The sequence below is a fragment of the Peromyscus californicus genome, unplaced genomic scaffold (assembly GCF_007827085.1).
Source record: "Peromyscus californicus insignis strain IS unplaced genomic scaffold, ASM782708v3 Scaffold_17__1_contigs__length_78620276, whole genome shotgun sequence".
NCBI lineage: Eukaryota > Metazoa > Chordata > Mammalia > Rodentia > Cricetidae > Peromyscus > Peromyscus californicus.
This window is the reverse complement of record NW_026294469.1, coordinates 74,831,257-74,855,629: the sequence shown is the minus strand read 5'-3', so window position 1 is coordinate 74,855,629 and position 24,373 is coordinate 74,831,257. Positions and strand designations below refer to the sequence as shown.

The following is a 24,373-nucleotide window of genomic DNA, read 5'->3' as shown; positions in this document are numbered from 1 at the left end:
TTCAAGTAGTAGAGAAGGTTTTTACCGCTATAGAGAGCAAACTGGAATAGTAGAGGAAAGTGTTACAACTTTTCCCCTGCGTGACCTCTTGTTGATTGTCTACTCATGCAGTTGGTTGCTCTTGTGAGTGTTTTCTTCAACAGCTTTATCCGATGTACTTACTACAAGGTGAAATTGAGAAGCTTACAAGGGTGTTTTAAGGAACACAAATGTAGTAAGAACTGCAACTAGAATTTGGACTGTGGGAAAAATAATTTAATACAGTGTGGCATATTTTAATATCAAAACTATGGCTAAGGGACAACACATACCTCCCCAACTATCTGTTGATAGATGTGTGAAACAATTGCCCATGGTTGACCATGGGATTCACTTCCACATGTTTTCATCTTTGTGCACAAGTTAACAACTTGGAGTTACTTAGGAGCTCTGGGATTCACTGCTGCTCATAGTGATAAACAGCACTTTGATATGAAGGTGCAAAGAAAGATACCCTGGAGGAAATGACATCTAAAAAATGTCAGATTCAATGGCTTCTGGAAGTCACATGTTTTATCCAGACAAGAGACACTAACGTCTTTTCATGGCTGTTCTTTATAGATGTGTAGGCACCACGTCAATTACAAAATGAAGTTTACACACAATTTAGGAAAAATGGTTTATTTTTACAATGCATCATATAATATAAAAAAATATCTTCCAGTGCATGATCATTTGGTCTTTACACACTTTCATGTGAAAAGAAGCTTTTATAATCACACTTTACAGATGAGTAAACACAAACTTGTGGGGGTAATATGGGTAATTTTCAATTTCTCTTGATGGAGTACACTAATTAACAGAGTTATATTTGCACATTGGTGAAAAACACCTCAGCAGTTAGTCAGCTTTGTAGGAGAACTGAACTCATCAGTCTTACACAATCTTACAAAAGTTATAAAACCACTTCAGTTTCCTTGACAGTACAATGGCTAACAATATACACTATTTGCGGTACTTTCATTCACAGAATCACATTTCCAATAACCAAGGAAAAGATTCCACACAAATCTCTCAGAAGGGACTTAGTCATGTGTTTTCACTTTGTCAGTATCTTTTCTCATTAACCATAACCATGGAAATAACATACTGTAGAAAATAAGTAGGGTGGCAAGACATACTCCTGCTCCTCTGACTATCTATTACTTTTAATGTCTTACTTCCCAGTTGTTTTAATTGAAGTTACTATGTACCATTCTGCATTCTACTGATTAAATATACTGACTTCAAAGAAGTTTCCAATCATACTTTTTCAAAATGTAGTTAAGATCATCATCTTTGAACAAAAGACAAACTCTTGGGTCAGCACCCAATGTGCTCAGCATCAACTACATCTATTTTTTGAACTATATTTTCTGTGACTTTTCATTACTTACCATCCAACTCAAGTAAGAGGTTTTCCAGCCTGTATTTTTATCTGATTACTCTAAACATAAATTTTTCCCTGTCTGCTTAGGAAGCCTACACTTCACAGAGCTCCTCTGGTGCCCCTAAGGAAACACTATTCTAATATTCAACTTCTCACTTCTTGACTATACACTATCCTCTGCACTGCATTTTCTTTACAGACAATTATGTTTTATATTGCACAGATGACAGGGACCCAGAGAAATCGAACTAGTGTTTCAAGATGGGCCACATGGTAAAAAAGAAGTGAATAGAACTTTCCTCTACAGTTTAAAGATCATTCCTCCACCAACCTCCACCATTATCTTCACCCCCAATGTACTGAAGAAGAGGTTTTGGCATACATATTTCACAGACAAAAAAATATCTAGCAATGCTGATATAAGGTTTAACTCAAGGGAAAGTGAATAAAGAGTACAAGTTTAATAATGTGATATAAAAGGAATAATTTTATTTTAAATAACTTACACATCATACTTGCTGGTCAGCTTTAATTTTTGTTTGAGTGACTATCTGTGACTATTAAAAGAAACCCCCAAACAACTTTTCAATGAATGGTTGGAAAATACCATGGCTCACTGGTTAAAGAGAAGGAGATGGTGAGGACCAAGAGTGAGCTGACTGCACAATTGTATGGCTACGAAATAGAAAAGCAATTGTATGATCACAATGGCTCACAGGAATAAGGAACTTCTCTAAATCCTCCAAGCAAATGACAGAAGCATGATGACAGTTGTGTTTATTTATTTGTTTCCTAACATAAGGAAATGAAGGGATGTTAGGGAGCATTTTCTCTTTAAGAAAACACAGGAAAGCACATAACCTGGTGCCACAAGGAAAACAGTGAATTATGTGTTTGACATTACTTACTTATATTTCTTGCCTTTGTTACACCCTTGGATTTAGTCAAATGGTATAATTTAGTTAAAAGGAATTTTAGCACAATCTAAATTCATTACAAAATGAATAGTTATTATTCTTAGTTAAAAGTTACTTTGGATTTATTGAGTTGGATTGATGATAAAACAAAAACAAGAACAAAAACAAAACATCCCTTTACTTTTGCCATGCAGTTTTCTTTCTCCAGTCTTCAAAGGGGATATAAGAAATGTTAACTAAAGAAATAAGGAACTAGTAATTAACTCAAGTTCCATCTATTTTGTTCTTTTACCCATCTAATGATTTCTTGGCCGCATTTTCTCATCATGCTGTGAAAAATAAGAAATGGTTTAATTGAGGAAAGTATGCATAGTAACTAACCCTTCTGTTCAACAGACAGAGAACAAACTCACTATTCACATCGTATTTATTTAGGATACACATCAATTTTATAGTTCTTTTATTTCACACACACCCCCTAGTTTTGGGAACTGCAGTTATTCAAACTAGATGGCATCATTTATTTCACTATCAAACACCATTGCATTGTTTGTTGTTACCTTAAAAAGATGATGAGACCCAGGCTTTTTTACTTTAATATTTTGAGTTCAGGGAAATCCATTCTTGATTTAAATACAAAAGAAACAAAACCTGTAACATGTAAGGAAATCTTGACTTCCTGTGGGACGCAAAACTGAAGAGATATTCATATGATGTTGAAAGCCAAACTCTAAATATTGAGAAGAATTTTTAATCTATTCAATGCTCTAAAATATTTTTAATAGGACAAAAATTAGATGAAAGATTCAGCATCTCCAGGACAGGATTGATTCTCATTTAAAGACCAAATGACATTGATCTTGAATTATGTTTACTGCACATTTTAATTATCTGACTAAAATAAGCTGTGAAAAAATCAAATATTGCGTCTATTTTGTGAAGTGATGCATAAAATCTGCATGTGTATGAAAACAGGTGTGGAAAATTCAGATTAAAAGTCAGAGCATTAACCTTGTGTTAAGCAACTGCACTGCACTTCGAGAGAAGTAAAAAGCTTAACTCAGGTCTTCATGGACATTCTGTGTAAAAATGAAAGGCCACCAAAATCCTAAAAGGTGAATACAAACACTTACATCAAAACCAGGAGTTTCACCAGATTTACATAGTGATGTATTTGAATTAACTTTGTGAATAAATATTGTTAACTGTTAAATTTGATAGTTTTAAACCACTCCTTCCTTCTGCTCCAAGTACCACCCATTTTGAAGGTTTTCCAAAGGTTGATATTCAACTGGTAAAGTTTCATGTAGTTATTTAATAGATATTTTTAATATATTGACAAATCTCAATATTGGATTGGGTTTTATGAAGGCACCTGTAGGGAGCTCCAAAATACATTTGGTAGATTTTCTGGATTCTGACATTCCAAGATTCAGTACGTAGCATCTCTGATGGGGACAATCACAGGCCTCCAGGACTCTGGGCAGTGATGTCAGCATCTCCTCCCTTGAACAGTCAACACCTGGAGGTCATGTGATCATCACCCAAGAGGAGGCCCATCCTTCAAGAGAAGTTATTTTCCCATGAAGAAATTATATATCAAATATATGTTAGTCACCCATCCTTATTATTATGCTTAATTTAATTTAATGTTAGAAAAGGTGTCTGTTGTTTGGTGGATTTGAGGTATTAAATATACTTAAACATAGAATAAGCAGATCAGGAGGATTTTGTAGATCTTGAAAGGAGTGGAAACTCTGTAAATCTACATAACAGGTGAGTGGTGATTTATCCATTTAATTTATCTTCTTTTCTCCATTGTTGTATAATGAAACACTCCTGTCATATATATCCAGTGTAATATTATTCATTCAAAGATAATACCATCCACTAAGGATTCCTAAAGCGATTAAACAATACAAAATAGGACAACTAAATTAAATGATAGTCTTGAAATGCCAAATTTGAATTAATGAACACAAAATTACATACAGGAACAAATAAATTGGCCAGCCAAACAGGAAAAGGCAAATTTTATCATAAGTGACATGGGCAAAGTATGCACCAAAGTATTCATCATGTCAGTATCTTTTTTTAATTGGACAATTTGTCAACTTAATTCAAAGAAATTACCATTTTAATATTATTTTATTTTTATGGACATGCATCTTCATGTGATGTTTGTGTGCATGTGTGTGTGTGTGTTTGTCTCTGTGTGTGCATGTGCAAGTATGTATGAGTGCATGTGTGTGGAGACCAGACGTTGACAGTGAGTATCTTCCTCACTTAGTCTTCTTAACTATGTTTAGTAGGAAACGGTCTTTTGCTGAACCCAGACCTGTCCTATTCAGCTCATTTAGTTAGACTAGTGTTTCTCAGCGTTCCCAAATCTGTGATCTTTTAATATGGTTCCTCATGTTGTGGTGACCCTCAACCATAAAATTATTTTTTGTTGCTACTTCATAACTGTAATTTTGCTACAGTTATGAATTGTGATGTAGATATCTGTGTTTTCCAACGGTAATTGGCTACCTCTGTGAAAAGGTTGTTTGACCCTCAGAAGAGTCGTGATGCACAGGTTGAGAACCACTGAGTTAGACTCTTTTCCCTGGGAACACCCTTCTCTGTCTTCAGAGAGCCACTATTACAGGGAGACTACCAAACCCACCTGGCACATATGTCCTTGTGCAGCAAGTATTCCGCAAGGCAAGTTGATCATGTTTCCAAAATTCAAGAATTGCTTAGTCCTTCAGTTTTTCTATCACAATTTTCTTTATCTCCACTTACTTGATATTTTCTTTCATTTATATTTTAACATATAAAATATTGGCCTCCTGATAGGGACATATGACAAGGAATATCCATTTAGACTATAAAGTCTGCTCCAGCTGCTGGCAGAAATTGTAGTTGATCAGATTTCTTTGCTATTTGAAGGTTCCAATTATTTTATTCTTAAGAAACTCATTATTTTGAAGAGAGAAAGCAAATTTACTATAATTGTAGTTTTCAAAATCAGTTTTTGAATACTACAAATCCATTATTTGACAAAAGTATCCATCCAGTGTTTATAGGGATGCATATAATTCAAAAGAACTTATATGTACTATTAGTTCTAGATTTTTTGTATAAAACTTATCATAACCATTAAGCATCAAGGCTCATGTGTGTTTGGGTAAGTCAGAATGGTGTAGTGTAATCATAAAATGGTCTATGATTCTGAAGGTTTGACTTAGGAAGATTCTTAATATAAAAGGCAAACCAATTTATAAGATGTTAGAAATCAAATATTTAGGGAAGCCTCAATATTAAATGACATCCTGTAATCTAGAGTGTGGGAAGAGTTGATATTAATAAATCATGTGCTCATGTAACTCTGCTTTTTTTTACAACAGAAGAAAGGATTTCTCTTAACTCAAATTAGGAAATTATTATACATTTTATATATATATTTATATAAAAGTTACAAGTAGCAAGCATATGACACAAAGAAATGGAAGAGTAACAGCAATATTTGAGAATGCATGCTTTTTACAATGTGTCTAATAAAGAGGGCATTTTTCCAACCTAAATATCCAGTACTGACATGCAGGGTATTTTCTCAAACTGTCAATTCAGTCGTATTACTAAGTGCTTAATCAAACAAAATTCTGTTGTAGGGTGTGAATGGTAAAATACCTGATTTCAAGAAGGCATTTATGAAACTCGGTATCTTCCCTTGATAAAAAAAAAGGAAATCAGGGGTACATAGAAATGATAAGGGGGAGACAGAGAGAAACACAGAGGGAGAAGGGGGAAGATATTTGTCTTATTGCAATCTAGGTTTTACTCATTAATTTTTACTGCATTTAATTATAATGAAACAACAGGTGGGTACAGTCCACTGAACCTCTAGCTGGTGTTTCCATGATCCACTTTTCCATTTTTTTCATTGCAGCATGTTCAAAATCACGCAGGAACGCACTATTCTCAAGCAGTCTATATAATGAAAACAATGTACATGTAACACAAGGTTCACCCAAAGTTGTGGTTTTTGTTTTTGTTTTTTCACAGATCACACAGGTACAATCATATAACAAAGACGTGAACAACACATAAATGGAAGTGGAAGTGACAGTAAAAGTAAAGCTGGGGTAGTCTTAAATCAGGAACTAATTTCTTCTTCAAGTTTCCGTAAATCTTAGAATGTATTTAAAACCTAAGGAGCACTTGGTGATCAGCAACCAAATTAGGAAATGGACACATCATTGTGCAGCAGCAGGGATGTCTTGCCGAAGAAATAACACATGTCTGTAACTCTTAAGTTTGGGTAAAGGCAGTGGAATGAGTTTAGAAATATGTCCACTTTTCACAGTTCACTACAGAATTCTCTTTCCACAGTCCCCATGTGTGTATAAATAGTTCTCTGAAAATAAAGCACAGTTAAAACATTTTTTCCCAATGTAAAAGATGCAACAAACACACCAGCTTATTAAGATCATACAGAGCATGGGATGCGTTCTCCTAATTCAAGAACAGTTGATAGGCTCGAAGAGTTTTGAGGAAATTAGCTGTGAAGCAAATTTAATTGGAGATGAGTTAGAGTAAAATAAGAGTAGACTGCCAAGTGAAGATGTAAAGCCTGTGTGAGGGTTCAGGACAAATAGATGCACATGTAGACAACTGAATGTTATGAGTCCTTTAAAACATGAAACATTCAAATTTTATTTCATAAAATTTGATCAACATGCCACATTTAATTTTAATGAGATAAGCTAATTACTCATGCAAAAATAAGACTGCATAAATTCCCCCAAATACTTGGTGTTGCATTTGAATAGAATAGAGCCAACTTGTGTCAGTAATTGCAAGTCAGATGCATTCACTTCAGTTCCTTTAAGAGTGAATATTATTGTATTTCATTTTTTCAAAAACCTTGGTTTCCTGAGCTAGTCTTTGAAAGAAAGTTCATTGCTTTTATTATCTTTGTCTTACAATGTAAATGTTATTAGCTTATTCTGCTGTTGAGCAATGCTTGATGAAGGAATATTAAAACTGATCACAAAGCTACGCATCCTAAGAATAGTCACTCCATTACTATTGCATCCATTCTACCTCTATGTGTGAAATGCCATGAGATAGGTAGCTTAAGAAATAAGGAATAAATAGCACATTCTCTGAAATGCTGTAAGACAGTTGCAACAAAACAGAACAAAATAGCATAGGACAAAGGGAGAAGGAGCCAAGGGCGTTTGCTTACCTTGAGTTTTCGTTTTAGACCCTAGTTGTGTTGTATTCAGATTCGTGTTTGCTTAGAGACCCAATGAGGCAGAACCTGGAATGTTATGGCTATTTCATTCAACAAAGCAATATTTGCACAAAATATAAATACATATATCTACTTTAAAATCATCCCTAAAGTTAATAAAGCAATGAAAATAGTGGTATTTCATCAGCATGCATGAATATATCAAATCAACTTAGATATTTTAGATTTTTATGAATCAAATTTATAATTCCATATAATTAGATAAATTATAGTAAACATGAAAAACAGCAAAATTAAACTTGATATATGTTGGAATTTCAAAAAAATAAACCATTACTAAATCAAATTTTCTGCCCAATATTTTTACTCATTTTAGAAATATTAACATATAACACATATTTTATATATGTATAAATGAAAGATGAATATTTTTTCTATATTTAAATTTTTTCTATATTTAAATTTTTCTATATTTAAATATCAATTTTTAGTATTTTATCACTCAATGTTATAAAGTATAATTGTAATCTAAGTATTACATCATATGGGAAAATATACTTTTTTTAGCAAAATAAATAGATTCTATTGAAAAATATTTTATTTTCAAATTAAAAATATTTAATAAGTTGGTATCATTATCTTGGTAAGGCAACAGTTTTAAAATATTATTTTCTGTCCTAAAATATAATATTGATGAGAGAGCAACAACTATAACTATGTGGAGGCAAATTAGTTGCATAGATCTCTACTATAAATGAAGTGTCCTGTTTTCTGTAGAAATAGTTCTTATATATGTAGAAATAAAGTATCTTTGGTCTGTGTGCACAGGTGTCATCATACACGTGTACATTTCATGCACATGTCTGGGATATAGAATGAACAGACTAGAGCTAGGAAGAGAAGGAAAGGGAGGAAGAAGGGGGGATGAGGATACTGTGGTTTCAACTATGATTCAGAGGGTGGGGGCTGACAATGAAGACAGACTAGAACGAATGCTGTGAGAGCATTTCCGTCTTCAGTGAATGGTTGCCATCAAATATCTATGGATACTGACCGCTGGACGGATTTCTCATGTCTGGATAGTCTGTGGCTTGTGGTGGGCACCTCCTCGATCTCATCGATGTCACAGGCATCTGCAGCATCTTGGGAGTAGTTGTGTTTCATGACCAGGATGTTCCTTCTGTTCACAGGTGGGATGAGGGGCTTGACTGGCTGGGTGGGTATCTCTGCCAAGATGGAAGCGTCCCTTGTGCTGAGGTTACTGCGGCTGCCTTTTGCGCTGGACAGTTGGGATCCACAGTGATGGTCATGAATGCATTTGGAAGATGATCTCCGCAGTTTATGGTAACTCTCAAAGTCATCTGGAAAGTCAGCCGTTGCTCCGGTTCCTCTGAGCGTGCATAACTCATAGTGAGGAGGCTCAAACACCTCCTGGAAAACGGTCTGGTCAAAGTCTGACTTCCTTTGGACGTATTTTTTACGAGGCTGTTTGATCTGTACAATGACAGAAATGATAATAAGGATGATCACAATGCAGGAAGTCACGCCAATGACCGTCCCACTGGTGTTGGTCAGCTGATCCAGCAGGCTGGTTTTCCTCTTTTCTGTAGGTAGGAGAGAGTGAAAACAACAGACAGACAAGAGGAGAAACAACCCACCACACGTTAATATTGCCTTCAAAATGCACTTCCAAAACTTTAACACAAAACAGGCTGAGCATACAATTTTCACAGCCCTAAAGTATCGCACAACAATGCTTTAAAAAAAAGTTCTGTTTTCACAGGGGCTCTGTTTTCCATAAAAGTAACTATCTAATTGCTTACTTCCTACGTTGAATGTGTACACATACTTGTGTGTGTGTGTGTGTGTGTGTGTGCAAATGCATATATATGCTAATATTTGCATAAGACTTATAAAATAGTATTTGTGCACGATGTGATAATTTCCTGAACTATGATTTATTTTCTCTTCTTAGTCATAAAAGGATCTCTAAATTCCAAACCAGAAATGAATGTCCCTGACTTTCTCTCCGTTGCTGCTTGGCAGGGAAAGTGAAGTTATAGGAATCACAGCATTTTGATACGGAGAATAATTCAACACAAAAATCACAGCAGACATTTTGGAATGGAAGCATGAGAACTTGCACATATTTCCCCAAACAAAAATTAATATAAAAATTGACCACTAAAATTCTGTTATAATGAGGGTATGGAAATTTTCCTATTTGTGGACAGCAAATGGGCACATAGAAAAAAGCACAGAGGCGTGGGAGAGAGAACGCTCAGGAGAGAATATCTGCATGTCTAGAGGCTTGGAAGGATAATTACAAACAATCATTCTTATGGAGGTACTAAAGAAATTATTCCATTCCCTAAAAGTACAATGAAATGAGTGAGAATTCTTCAGGAAGAGTGACCACCATGTAAGCAATGACTCTCTCCCTCTTCCAAATCATCAGCTGTATTTCAGAGAAGTTGAAGCCAAAACCACAAGGCTCCATCTGCAAAGCTGAAGATGGAGGAATAAAAATTCTGGGATAAATAGTGCAGAAAAGTGAATGTAGCACTGGAAAAATGTATCAAATAATCAAACAAAAGCATATTAGGAGCAAAAAGAGACCTTAGAACAAATGTATTTTTTAATCAAAAAAGGCTTAAAATGTCCTATATTAATGATAAAATGCACATCCAAGTTCAAAAAAGTTCAAGTAGAGTAAATGTAAAGGACCTAGTCAGTCTTTACTATTAAAATAGTTTTTTTAAAAATATACAGGACAAGAAAATAAAGAAATCAGCAAAGGGAAAATAATATACCCAGAGTGCTGTGGGATGTTCTGTATGACAAATGTGTTGCTGATTAGTCAATAAATAAAACACTGATTGGCCATTGGCTAGGCAGGAAGTGTAGGCGGGACAAGGAGGAGAATAAAGCTGGGAAGTGGAAGGCTGAGTCAGAGAGACATTGCCAGCTGCCATGATGAGAAACAGCATGTGAAGATGCCGGTAAGCCACGAGCCATGTGGCAAGGTATAGATTAATGGAAATGGATTAATTTAAGCTGTAAGAACAGTTAGCAAGTAGCATGCCACGGCCATACAGTTTGTAAGCAATATAAGTCTCTGTGTTTACTTGGTCGGGTCTGAGAGGCTGTGGGACTGGCAGGTGAGAGAGATTTGTCCTGACTGTGGGCCAGGCAGGAAAACTCTAGCTACAAATGGCGTCCAACGTGGTGACAAGAGTTTCCACCTAAAAACTGAGAAAAAAGATTCTAAAATGGAGCTAAAAGCAGCTTCCTAACTGTCTCCCTCAAATGAGCGGCAGCTGCCGGTTTGAGCTACTTGTGGGTTCCTAGTGTGTGCTCGACCTGCAGTATGGCGGGAATGAGGCCTCTGCAAGTGGCACATTAAGCTGCACGGTGGATTTAGCCTTTTCTAGTACAAAACAAAAAAAGAGGTTTCTGGGCTGCACGCTGCTTGGATAAAAGCATAGACCCAGGATAGCTCCCAGAGCTGGCGAATGCCATGTTAGGAAGCTGAGGTGGGCGGAGCCAGCAGTCACAGCTGCTGCAATTTAAAGCAAGAGATTCACAATAAGACAGATTCAGATGAAATAGTTTAAATGTGTGTAAAATATACGTAGGCTTGAAAGAGACAAAAAAGGTGATATATAGAGTTATAGAAACAAATACATAGTTTTAAAAAATAAAGTCTTTAAAGAGACAGTAAAATTAATATAAAAAATAAGCCACGTGAAGATGAATATTACACAGAGAATCTGGATTGTGTTGTCTTTGGGATTTTTAACTGCAGAAAAACATTTGATTGTAAAAGCTGTTGAGTTATGCCAAAATGTATATTCTAAAGATACCTTGACTTCAAAATTTTGATATAAGGATATGTTGCTTTGGAAAAGAGTCTCTGCTTTTGTTCCTACAGAAAGCCAGTGGCTATGGATTTGTTCCAGATTAAGATACATCAGGTTTGACCAGCCAAGACCCCCTGAAAGGTCTCCGATGACACCATGGCCCAGATGATCCAACATCCAGAACCGTTTCAAGGCAACTGGCTCAGACAATACAGCCTCATGGACTATTCCATAATTCTAAAATTTTCTTTGTGTCCCCATAAGATACAGCGCCCCCCTCCAGCAGGAAGTAGTAAGAGAAGCTATGCCCAAATTCCCAAATTATATGTAATTTTACTTTGTTAAGGTTAAAACCTTCCTTTTTGAAAAAAAAAATGGGGGAAGTGCTGTGGGATGTTCTGTATGACAAATGTGTTGCTGATTAGTCAATAAATAAAACACTGATTGGCCATTGGCTAGGCAGGAAGTGTAGGTGGGACAAGGAGGAGAATAAAGCTGGGAAGTGGAAGGCTGAGTCAGAGAGACATTGCCAGCTGCCATGATGAGAAACAGCATGTGAAGATGCCGGTAAGCCACGAGCCATGTGGCAAGGTATAGATTAATGGAAATGGATTAATTTAAGCTGTAAGAACAGTTAGCAAGAAGCATGCCACGGCCATACAGTTTGAAACCAATATAAGTCTCTGTGTTTACTTGGTCGGGTCTGAGAGGCTGTGGGACTGGCAGGTGAGAGAGATTTGTCCTGACTGTGGGCCAGGCAGGAAAACTCAAGCTACACCAGAGAAAGGATCTATACAGATTATCATGTGATTGACAATCATTGGAGGTCAGAATACATGCTCACTGATGCAAGGCACCACAAGCAAAATCAAATTTAAAAATCATATAAATAATTCTATACCCAAATTCACTATCTAGTAAAACTGATTTAAAAACTGAAACAACATCATTGTTAGATATAACAAAATAAAAATTAAATATAACAAAATGAAGAAAGAAACAGAGAGACAGACATACTTCTGAATTTTTTCTTCATAGTCATTTAAATTTGTTTCATTAAAAAGTACAGTGAGCTCTGTGCATCATTGTACTACAGAGCCTAGACTTCATAGAGATGTGGTTTCTGATCACACTAGTAGAATTGAGTTTGGTGGGAGTTAAACCATTGTTTATATTAAAAGAAGGACACAGAGATAAGAAAAATCCAAATATAATCACATGAAACAGAAACAACAAACAGGAAGCATTTATAGCAAATTGTACTAATACAGACTGTCCTTACTCTGTTTTCACTCTGAAGACAGAATGATATAAAGTAGCAATTATTACAATGTGTGGTTGTGGTTATAACATACATACATATAATGTAGAAAATAATGGGTGAAAGGAGTAGAGAATGTGACATATACAGGAAAAACGTTCTATGTTTCATTAGAATTGTCAGCCTACAAAAAAAACCCTGAGATATACTGAAAAGTTAAGTTGTGCGTTATAAGCCCCTAAGCCAACACAGAAAAAGTAAATCAAGAAAATATTGAAAAACACTAAAAAAGAAATGTTACAGTAAAGCATATCTACTTAGGGTAGAAGAGACTACAGAAGGCAGAAAAGATAAAAAGATACATGAGACACACAGAAAATGAGAAATGAAAAAGGCTGTGAGCCCAGTACAGGAGATACAGCATTATATATGGATAGATTAAGTAACCTAATGAAACAACAGAGACTGTTAGAATGGATGAACATTAATATTAAATTATACATCAATAGTAGTAAATATTTTCTGTATAACAAGTAGAATGAACTAAGGAAAAGAGTGAAAAAAAGACAGTCAAAGAAAGTTGAATGCAAACAAATACACTTTAGGACAAAAATATGTTACTAAGCTTTTAGATCGTCTAATGGTGATAAAGAAGTTAATTTTGAGGACAGTATAACAATTCATACACTCATGGATTCAAAACCATGTGAAATGGAAGCTTTGTAAGTGTAGGCAGAAAAGGAGGCTATCCAATATTATATGACACAGAAAAATAGAATATCCTCTTTCAATCCTGCAGAAGACACAGATGAAAAAATGAACTAGAAGACTTATACAATGCTCTATGAACATACCAGACGTGGAGATATAAAAGACTGTGCCCAGTCTCAGATGCACACTCATGTCAAGGACAGATGCAACATTTCTTTAGGCCACAGTATGTGCTAAGCCAGAGAACCAACCCCAGTAAATGACTAGTGTCAAAAGAAGTAAGTTCTAATATCACAAGAAGATGAGTTAAGATTTCAAAGATGGTTTAGCTGTCTGGAAAAGAGGCAGTACATTTTTATAGCAGATTTTTATGATTGCCCTTTTATTTTATTTTTTATTTTTTTGTCACAGACTCTTACATGCCACAAACTGATGTTGATGACTACTCCCTAACACTAAGGTGTGGGGACACTTCAGAAAGCATTTAATTTCCTAGCTATTTCCTAGGGGTTCTTTAGACTGAAATTATCACTAACACTCATTGTCAAAATAGTTTCCATTGGACAAATGTGGTGATATTTTATTTGTGCCCTAGTAAATAAAGCTTACTTGGAGATCAGAGGGAAAAGCCAGCTACTATATTAAACAGAAGTGAGCCAATGGTAGTACACACCTTTAATCCTAGCAGTCAGGAGGCAGAGATTCATCCGGATCTCTGTGAGTTCAAGGCCACACTGGGAACAGAGCCAGGCGTGGTGGTACACACCTTTAATCCCAGCACTAGTTAACCATAGAGGTCTGGAGGTCTGTACAGACAGACAGGAAGTGATAGAGCTGGGCAGAAAGAGGAAGTGATGTAGCTGAGTGGAGAGAGGAAGTAAGAGGACAAGGACAGAAAGGCATATAGGCATGGGTATACAGGAAGTACCTCTCTCTTTGGCTGAGGATTTCTAGTGATAAGAATGGCTGGCTTCTTTCTGCTTCCCTGATCTCTCAGTTTCTCCCCTAATATCTTGTTCCGGTTTTTTGTTAATGAGATCACTTAGCAATTCGTCTTACAGACAAAGTTTTCTTACAGACTCACTGGATTAATGGACACTGGGCAGGGTTCCTCTGCTTCTCTTTGCAGAAAGTATTTTGACAGATCATACTAAAATTTAAGTGGAAAAGTGTTTCATGTTTATCTTTCCTTGAATTGGGCTTAACATTCAGCCTTAACAACAGTTTTTTTTTTTCATGTTAACTAAAATGGAGCATAACTCAGGCAACAAGTCCTATTTAAATGACCATATGTTGGTTGTGGACTGGCTGACAGGGCAGGAATGCTAGGAACTATTTCATAGGACAGGGGAAAAAAAACCTTTTTGTTAACAAAATAGAAATAGCATTAATTGAAAACAAAAATGATCCAAATACTTTATCTCTAGACTATGTGCAAAAATGTACATTGGAAAAGCCTGGAATAAAGGAAAATAGAATAGAAGAAATGTAATAAGGTACAAAGGTGTCATGGAGAAGTGAGGCTTTCCATCGCTAGCTACACTTTTCTTCTCTTGGCTCTGCAAGTTCTCTTGAGGTATCTTTAGTGAGTGTTCTGGAATGTAAGGAAAGTCACTGTCAGTCTAAATGAGGAAATCTCTGCGCACACTGAGGAATGAAGAGGGAGACTATTTACAAACTGACTATAAGACATATGCAAAGACAGACAAAACCACACCCTCTGCTTTTTAAGACTGCTACAGATACAGCTCCTTCCCACTCTGTGGCTCTGTTTTCATTACCTTTACAGTGATTTTCATCCCAGGGATACACACAGTTCTGGAGACCATTGCAGACAAGCGTGTTGTTAATACACATGTTGCTGTGGCAGAAGAACGTGTTGCCTTCACAGGGAGCTAAGGGGAGAAAAGAGAGAGGGGGAGAGAGAGAGAGAGAGAGAGCATGACAAAGAAAGAGAGTCACATCCAATGCTCTTCGGCTCATTACGGTTACTAGAAGTCTGAACGTGACAGAAATTAGGATGTGCATTTAATAAGACATGTCACTTGTCCCTCACATTGGTTGCCACAATGATCATTACTCCTGGTGACAGGAGGCTCAAGTTATCATAAGGACATGAATCTTCAGTCTCATCAGCACATGCAACTTAGGAAAGTTAATTGTACTTTCCCTGGGCATATGCATGTTGTACACAGAAATTCTACACACATAGATTTAGATTTACTGTACAAAAGTATTAATCAAAGTGGGTATATTTTAAAAATAAGTATGACAAGTATTGGTGAGAGAAAACATATATTAAACAAAACCCCATAAAACACTTTAGCATATGCAAAATAAAAGTTACAGCAATCCAGAAGCAACAAAAACTTAATCTTCAACAACCTCAAGAAAATAAGAAAATGCACATTCTTTTCATCCTCTCATACACACACACACACACACACACACACACACACACACACACACACACACACACACACTCACACAGAGAAATAGAAAGACAGAGACACACAGAGAGAAACACAGACTATTTCTAGTATTTATATGATTTACACAGTCTAGTATCAATGTCATGACTAATTTCCAGACTAGAGTATACATTTAGGTAATGGGAGCTAAAATTAGAACTCCAAGGTGGTAAGAAATGTGAGTAGAGGATTGTGAAGACACGTGAGGAGCAAGGAGAGCAAATAAAAATGTCCAATGTGATGTTGATGACAGAAAACATGCATTTATATTATTATGCCAGTAAAAACATCTACTTAGTCTGCAGAAATACTGCACTGTGGATTTTAGTTTACAGAAATACTTTTAGAACATTTCTTAATCTTTATAATCAATATGTACCTCATTAAGTTTAATTTTTGTGTTAACTTTTCTCAGTAATAATTTAATTCTCTTCTGTAGTACTATTTCTAGGAAAGTAAATATGATAAATATGCCATCTATGAGAAGTTTGAAATCAGTCATTAAAAGCTTATTAATGATCAATATTATATTAACACTATAATCATAATAAACTTTAGAAATTTCAAAAGTATATATTTCGTCCATTCAGGGAAATTTGTTTTTGTACTATATATGGTGTGGTATTTAATATTGACAGGAAAATATTTTGCATGAGGTAACTAAGGGTATTTTCATACATCTAATAAATTTTTATGAGTAAAATTGCTGAATTATGAAGATAAATAGTAAAGGTGAGGGAATGGAGAGATGGTTGAGTGACTAAGAATGCTTACTGCTCTTTCAGAGGACCTGGATTCAGTGTCCATCACCCACATGGTTTACATCTACATGTAATTCTAATTCCAGCCATCTTACTCCTTGTTTGCCCCATGTGTCCCTGTGTGCATTTGGTACACATAAACTCACCAAAGCACATAAACTCACCAAAGCACATCCTCACACAGATTAAAAAAAATAGGCATTTTAATTTTAAGGAAGGCACACACAAACTCAGGCCCAATGGTTTGACTGTTCCTTGCTCTGGCTTTCCCAGTAAACAAAGTTTAATTCCTAAAGTTGAGATCTACTCTAGGTTCCTTGTATAAAGATTAAAATACATGTAATATGATCTGAAAAAGCTATAAAAAGCAAATAACCCATGGCAGTCCTTTTGAAAGTACCATGCTTAACACGTCCTTAGATTAGTTATTTGTTAAGAGGCGTGTAAATCTGTTATAATGCAAAATTTAATGATCTGATAGATTTTTGCAAAAATTTGCTTTTTTTTTTTTTTTTTTTTTTGGTTTTTTGAGACAGGGTTTCTCTGTGTAGCTTTGCACCTTTCCTGAGATTCACTTGGTAGCCCAGGCTGGCCTCGAACTCACAGAGATCCGCCTGGCTCTGCCTCCCAAGTGCTGGGATTAAAGGCATGCGCCACCACCGCCCGGCATAAATTTGCTTTTTAATTTGGAAGTAAATTTCAGTTCCTAGAGGCTCTGTAGAACAGATATGGTCTGCCTCACAGATAATAAATGTTGTCAAAATTTGTAACACTATATAAAGGCATTTTCTGCAAATAGATTAGAGTGACTGCAAAATGTGTCTATGATAAAGCATTATTAATAAATTGCTCTGGTGTATAGTTATCTACCAAGTAAAGAATGTCTTTAAGATACTTGTCTATTTCTTTGCCTTCTAGAATACCTTGCAAATATTTTAATAATTGATATATTGAATGAATTAGTTTAAAGTTTTTAAAGTAATGGATCAAAGAAGCATTTTTCCTTGGACATGAGACAATGTAATAGTGTACTGCTAAGCGTGTTCAGATTGATATTTCAAATAGTAAAGATGTGATTTTGTCTTTTTATGCTGCTTTCTGATTATGAAACTATTAATTAACATGTCCTTTCAGTTATTATATGTGTTTTGCTTTTACTGAAAACATAATAAATACAGATGTCAAAAAATTTTATCCCATCATTATATCATTAAGCAATTGGAATCACCATAAGTTACCTCAGGTAATACTCTAGGTAATGAATGCACTACATTTTTCTCCCTTAATTTGGTAATATCAATAGAATTTTTGTACAAATCACAAAGAAACAGTCAAAAATACAAAAACAGCAGATAAATACCATCATGGCCGTAAAGCAAATTTGTAACACGTTAGTACTTGAACTAAAACTTAATTTTGAAAATAGGAAAAAGCTACAATGTTCGATCAGGACACTGCATGCTAGGGCCCAGATTGTTGTCAGAAGGAGCTTTGCTTTGGGCCCTGAGGAATGATTGGAATCCCTAGGCAAAGCAGGTTAACTAATTGTAGAATACACCAACATCTGGCTTGGAATACTGGCAGGCCAGTCTCAAACTCCCAGAACATCTCTTCAAACTTTTACCACTGAGCTGGCCAACATGATAAATACATGTCAACTGTCTCACTAAGTACTGTACTGAGAAAATGATGAAAACTAAGGTAAGAGCTTGCAAAGTTAAGTGTGTTGGCCAGGCCGTTAAACACTGAAATAGAGAGGCAGTAAGAAGAGGACCAAGAGGGCAAGGCCACACCTGGCTTCAATAACTACCCTGTATCAGAAAATGGATACAAGGGATAACAATCTTGCAATGTTAAGGTGATACATAGTATGAAGTGAAGCGGCTTAATGATACTTCATTTGTTAACTTGCAAAGTAAGCACTTTTTTGAGAGATCTTGGCCTTGCACTAGGTGACAATGCTTATTGGACCATCTTGAAAGCAAGATTTCTTGTTATCTTCATATCTATAATATATTGACACCATTTGAGATATTACGTTTCAATTCTAGAAAAAGAACAACCAAAATAGAGCTTATACATATTAAATATCAAGACAAATTTAAGTTTTTAGCATATATGTGTTTGAATGAGAGTATAGCTTTAAAAAGACCATAGCTTAAGTATATGTGTTTACCTCTGATAATCTGTTTTTAGACTTTAGCAAGACCATCAAAATAACATTTATTTTCCATTATTAAATTTTATCAACAGATATTCAGATATTCAATTTCCATCCTTAAGAGGCAATACCAGCTAATCTAGTAGATTTTATCTGTTCTTTTAGCCTCAACATAAAAAATTCAAGGTATTGAGATCCTGTTCACTTGAGGATTGATAGAAGTGACAAGGTTGCCTTTTATTGTAATAAAAAAGTTTCCAAACTTTCAGAAGAGCCAATAATGTATCTAGACTGTGAATCATGTATAGGCACCTTCAATGCAATTTAAATCTTATTCACTGAATATTCATCTAAATACTTCAAAATAAATTATGTAGACACAAAATTAAAAACTTTTTCACTTAAGAAATAGAAGAAGTGCACTGTGAGCTATAGATCCCAGATGTCCAGCTCATAGATCCCAAGATCTATGCCAAATAGGAGCTGACTATTCAGAAGAGTTTCATTGTCAAGAACTTACACAACTTTCTTTGCTGTAAATAATTTCACTTATCATTTAAAAGGAAAAATAATTTTTTAAATTTAAGAGTCATGTCTCTAATGTTAAAACCTCATTATAGTGTGCACATTCTTAATTCTTAAGACAAATTAGTGTGTAAGCATATCTATGTGGATGCAATTTCTCAAATAATAAGGTTGTTACACAAACATATTATGAAAAAATGAACAGGAAATATGAAGTCAAAATGTGGGTTATTTCTGGGTTATTTCTAATGGTTATTTGTGGTATTTAATGAAATTATATTGTGTCTATCTCTTTTTGAGAAAATTTCAATATTTTCATATTCATACATATACACACTGTGAAAGCTCAAGAATTTTCAAAACAGGGTACAAAATATTGATCAAAAAGTCAATTTTCCATCTTGGTTTTTGTATTAGGAAAATGACAGTTTTCATAGGTTATCTGTATTTCTCTACAATTAAAATTTAATAAACATAAAATGTAGTTAAGGACAATTGTGTCTTGTTATCGTGTATGAATTCTCAACTGTTTGCACTCCATCCACAAGGTGGCAGGCCTCTACAACACTTCACTGGAACTTGGTCAGGATGATTAAATACCCTAGTGACACAGCACCCCTGCACCTGAGAACTAGCTCCAGAGGAGTAAATGAACAAGGGTCCACAGAGACACTGTTATGCTGTGTTAGGAAAGGGAGAGTGAAAGAGAAACACACACCTCCAGCAGGACACTGTTTACTTATTCTAAAAATCCATGTTTTCTAAAAATCAAAGATTGCTTGGCTATTAAGCTGACAGTTTTAGTTCTGTAATTAAGAGGTTTTTAGAATTATAACCGCTGCTTTAATGCTGAAGTCCATAAGTGTTCAGTCGCACTGTCAAGGTCTTTTCTTTCTTCAAATAAACAAAAATTCCCTAAATATTAAATCGAATGTGAAATAAAACATTTCTTTCTGGGATGCTGATACTTCAACTACGTGACTTCAGAGGCAATGACTCTACCATGGGTAGTTTAAGTCAGTCACACAGTCATAACACAGCAAAGAGTTCGGAGAGAAGAGACAGTGTGCTTTCACACGTGGGCTTATGACTGGGCTAACAATCTGACTGGGGGCTTCAGCATTGTTCTCTCCTCGTGTTTCTCTTCCTTTTTGTTTCCCTCAAATTATTCTAAAAGTGATTTAACCTCCGCCTACTCCAGAGCTCACAGGGTATGGTGACACACACATGCACACCCCACTCCCTGCACAGCACACTCTTCTGATTTGTTCTTTTCTGCTTTGTCATGTCCTCTACCTCTAAACCAATGGAACTTCCTGCAGACCTATGAGGAAAAGAACTTTCTGATCTTCAAGATGATTTGGAGTCTTTTTTATTGTTGTTTTGGATGAAAAATTAAGAAAAGTTCCACACTATTATAAAAACGTATATGTAATTTGATAGTGAGATACATAGTGAGTTCATACTTCATGCAAAGGCTTGCATAATTGAAAACTCAGCTGATTTCATTCAAACTCATCATGATCAATTTTGTTGAGGATTTTCTGTGCTCTGCCAGCTCCCTATGCCAATTTCTAGAAGCATCTTCAGTTAGATTTTCAGGCCTCTTCAGATCACTCCCCTCTCCCCGCTATGTCCTTTTTACCCAGGCTTATTGTTTACAAGTAGCCCATCAGTTTTTACTGAGTCTGAGCTTAAACCATTGACTTGGGACCCCCACTGGGCCCTCAAAATTGTCTGAGAAACAGTCTTGCTCAGAGCATTTCAATTCCCACATAGATTCTCTACTTGGAATTCTAATTAGCATGCTAACTGAGTATGGCTGAATGGAATCATGGAAAGGGACTTTCATCCCTCTCCCAGCCAGCCTCAGCTCCCCTTCATTCCCTTATTTTTTTTCTTTCATTTTATCCTTGCCTAATTGATTGGTACTTACTTAAAGCACAAAGTGGTTGGGTTCATAATGACATATCCATTCAAACACATACCATACTGTGACTGTTCCCACCCTTTAATCCTTTCCTGTCTCCTGTCCACATTCTTGGTAGTCTCTTTAAAATTCGGAAGTTTAGCCTGGCGGTGGTGGCGCACGCCTTTAATCCCAGCACTCGGGAGGCAGAGCCAGGCGGATCTCTGTGAGTTCGAGGCCAGCCTGGGCTACCGAGCGAGTTCCAGGAAAGGCGTAAAGCTACACAGAGAAACCCTGTCTCGAAAAACCAAAAAAAAAAAAAAAAAAAAAAATTCGGAGGTTTAGCAGAGCATATTTTGTAAAATTATATTTCAATAAATTTGAAAATATAAGGAATGAATTAATTCATAGACATATGTGACCTAACAAAATTAAATCAAGAAAGATACAAACAAGTGAGACAGATCAACAAGCAACTAATAAAGCTGATCAATGACAGGATTAAATGGATTGACTACTAAATTCACCTGAGTTTTTAAAAAAGAACTAGCACAAATTCTTCAGAATAGTCCATGAAATAGAAATGGAAAGAATGTTATCATACTCATTTTTATAAAGCCAGTATTACCCAATATCAAAACCTGATGAGACACACACACACACACACACACACACACACACACACACACACACACACACACACGAGAGAGAGAGAGAGAGAGAGAGAGAGAGAACAATTTCCCTGATGAAGAGGATGAAAGAAAAAGAAAAATATTTGCAAAAAGAAGTCAACATCCCACCAAAAATCAAACACTATGAGCATATGTTACTGCATTCCAGAATGCAAGGATGGATTAGTATATACAACTCAATAAATGTCATATAGCACAAAACAGAGCTAAGGAAATAAATTAAATGATCATTTTAATTGATGTAGAAAGGTCTTTGATGGAGTCCAGCATCCCTTCATGATTAAAAACCCTGAAGAAACTAGAAGTAGAAAGAAAGTGTCTTAACATAACAAAGGCCGACTGTGCCAAACCTAAAGAACTAAAAACAGTCCCCTAACATGAGGAACAAGAAGGACAATCTCTCCAATTACATCATTTTCGTTACAGTACTTGAAATACTAGCCAGAACAATAAGGCAAGAGAAAGGGGAAGAATGATATATATTGGAAAATGAAGCAGTTATTCCTACTTGCATATGGTTTGACTCTACACTTTATCCTATGCTTAACACATCCTAAACACTTCACCAGAAAACTCTTAGAAATGATTTTTAAAAGTCCAGGAAACCAGCAAGATATAATCAATACCAAATTTGGCAGCATTTCTATTACATTAATGGTCATGTTGAGAAAAGTCTAGGGCAACAACCCTATTCAAAATAGTTTCAGAAACTATTTCAAAAAAAAATTATATTCCTGGCCTTTCATCCATCAGCTGTTCAGCCTAAATTCTATGTTGTGTGATCTGAGTTACTCTTGTATCCATTCCCTTCTGCAAACTGTTCTAACTTCTGTTTGATTGTTTGTGATGTGATGTGTATGTGTGTGTGTGTGTGTGTGTGTGTGTGTGTGTGTGTGTGTGTGTGTATGTGTATGTGTGTGTGCACTTTTGTCCTTGCATCCATACATGCAAATACAGAGGCCAAAGAGGAGGGTAGGTGGCTTCCTTTACTTCTCTCCATTTCTCTCCTTGAATGACAAGCTCCTATTACAATCTCCATTGCTCTCAGTATGCCACAGACACATTAAAACAACAAGTTTACATGGAGTCCATGGAAGCCACAACATCGATCTTGTCACGGGAAATCTGATTACATTTCCTCTCTGAGAAGAACTCCAAGTCTTTCCCAAAAGGTTAGATTAAATCTCAAACCTCTCACACCATTTGATAGACAGTGTTGTCCATCCTCAGAGTCACTGTTAACCAGTTTGTCTATAATCTAGATACCCTAGCACATGCACAGTGACACCTCCATCTTTTCCTTCCCACCACTGGAGGAGCTATGCTGTTTTTAATACACATTTCATAGAGCTTGAGTTGGCCATCTCCAACTTACTTTATTAATGTGCTGTTTTAACACTTCTGTATCAGAAGCTAAAGCACCAGGTACAACTTTTGTTAGTGGTGTGTGTGTGTGTGTGTGTGTGTGTGTGTGTGTGTGTGTGTGTGTGTGTGTTAGTGCACTTTTGTCTATTCATCCATGACTGCAAATGCAGAGGCCAAAAGAGTATGTTAGGTGACTCCTTCTATTTTTTGGGACAGGGTCTCATTTTTTTTACATGTGTTCTGGGGATGTGAACTCAGGTCCTCTTGATTTTATAGTAAGCACTCTTACCCACGAAGCCAACTCCTCAGGTACAAGTACTACTCTGCTTACTTAATCTATGTTCGTTTGTAGACCACATAGAGTACAAATTCTTCAAGTAGGACAGTGTTTATGAGGGGGCCAACTTTTCACTGAAGTCTGACGATGGTTTCAATTTCTAATGCATTTCACTCTTTATGAAGTATTAATGATGAAGGACAATGCTAGATCATCAGAAACAGCAGTTATAAATCATAATAAAATATTTATTTTTAGATATCAAAACCAGATTTAACATGTAGTGCTTAGTACTAACCACCATTTGTCATGGGGTTATTGTAGTTATTGAGCAGGAATGACAAAAATCATAAAATATGGGTCTGTAGGAATGACTAAGCTATTAAGGGCACTGGCTGAGCAACAGTGAGGACCAGAGTGAGGAACCCAGCATCTATGCAACAAGCTGCACAAGGGGATCTGACACACTCTTCTGACCCTCATGCCAGCACAGGCATGGCCACCCTTACACATGCACGTGTATATACTCATGCCTAAACACATGCATACACCAAAATCTTTTAAGAATTATAAACACATCAAGCCATCAACATTACTGCCACAATTTCCCACTCAAATAGCTTTTTTTCTGCCATCATATTGTAAACTAAAATTGTCTCTTAGATTTTGCAATTAAGTATAAATAACATTTTACTGTAACGTGTTTACCAAACTGGTTCCAGAAACAGATTTGTTCACCTTCTCTTCATGTCTTTTATTATATTTCCATTTGCTTTAAAAAAGATTAATGTTTCCAAAACTCTCTGT

General features: G+C 35.8%; 1 protein-coding gene across 1 annotated transcript in view; it reads right to left on the bottom strand.

The window, feature by feature from the left end:
• Positions 1–644: 644 nt before the first annotated feature.
• Positions 645–24,373, bottom strand: part of Neto1 (neuropilin and tolloid like 1) — a 125,034-nt gene continuing 101,305 nt past the window's right edge. Inside the window, 4 exon segments of the mRNA XM_052742727.1 lie at positions 645–6,872; positions 7,562–7,636; positions 8,625–9,174; positions 15,187–15,300. Of these exon segments, the coding sequence (XP_052598687.1) occupies positions 7,576–7,636; positions 8,625–9,174; positions 15,187–15,300 (725 nt within the window). The 3' untranslated portion in view covers positions 645–6,872; positions 7,562–7,575.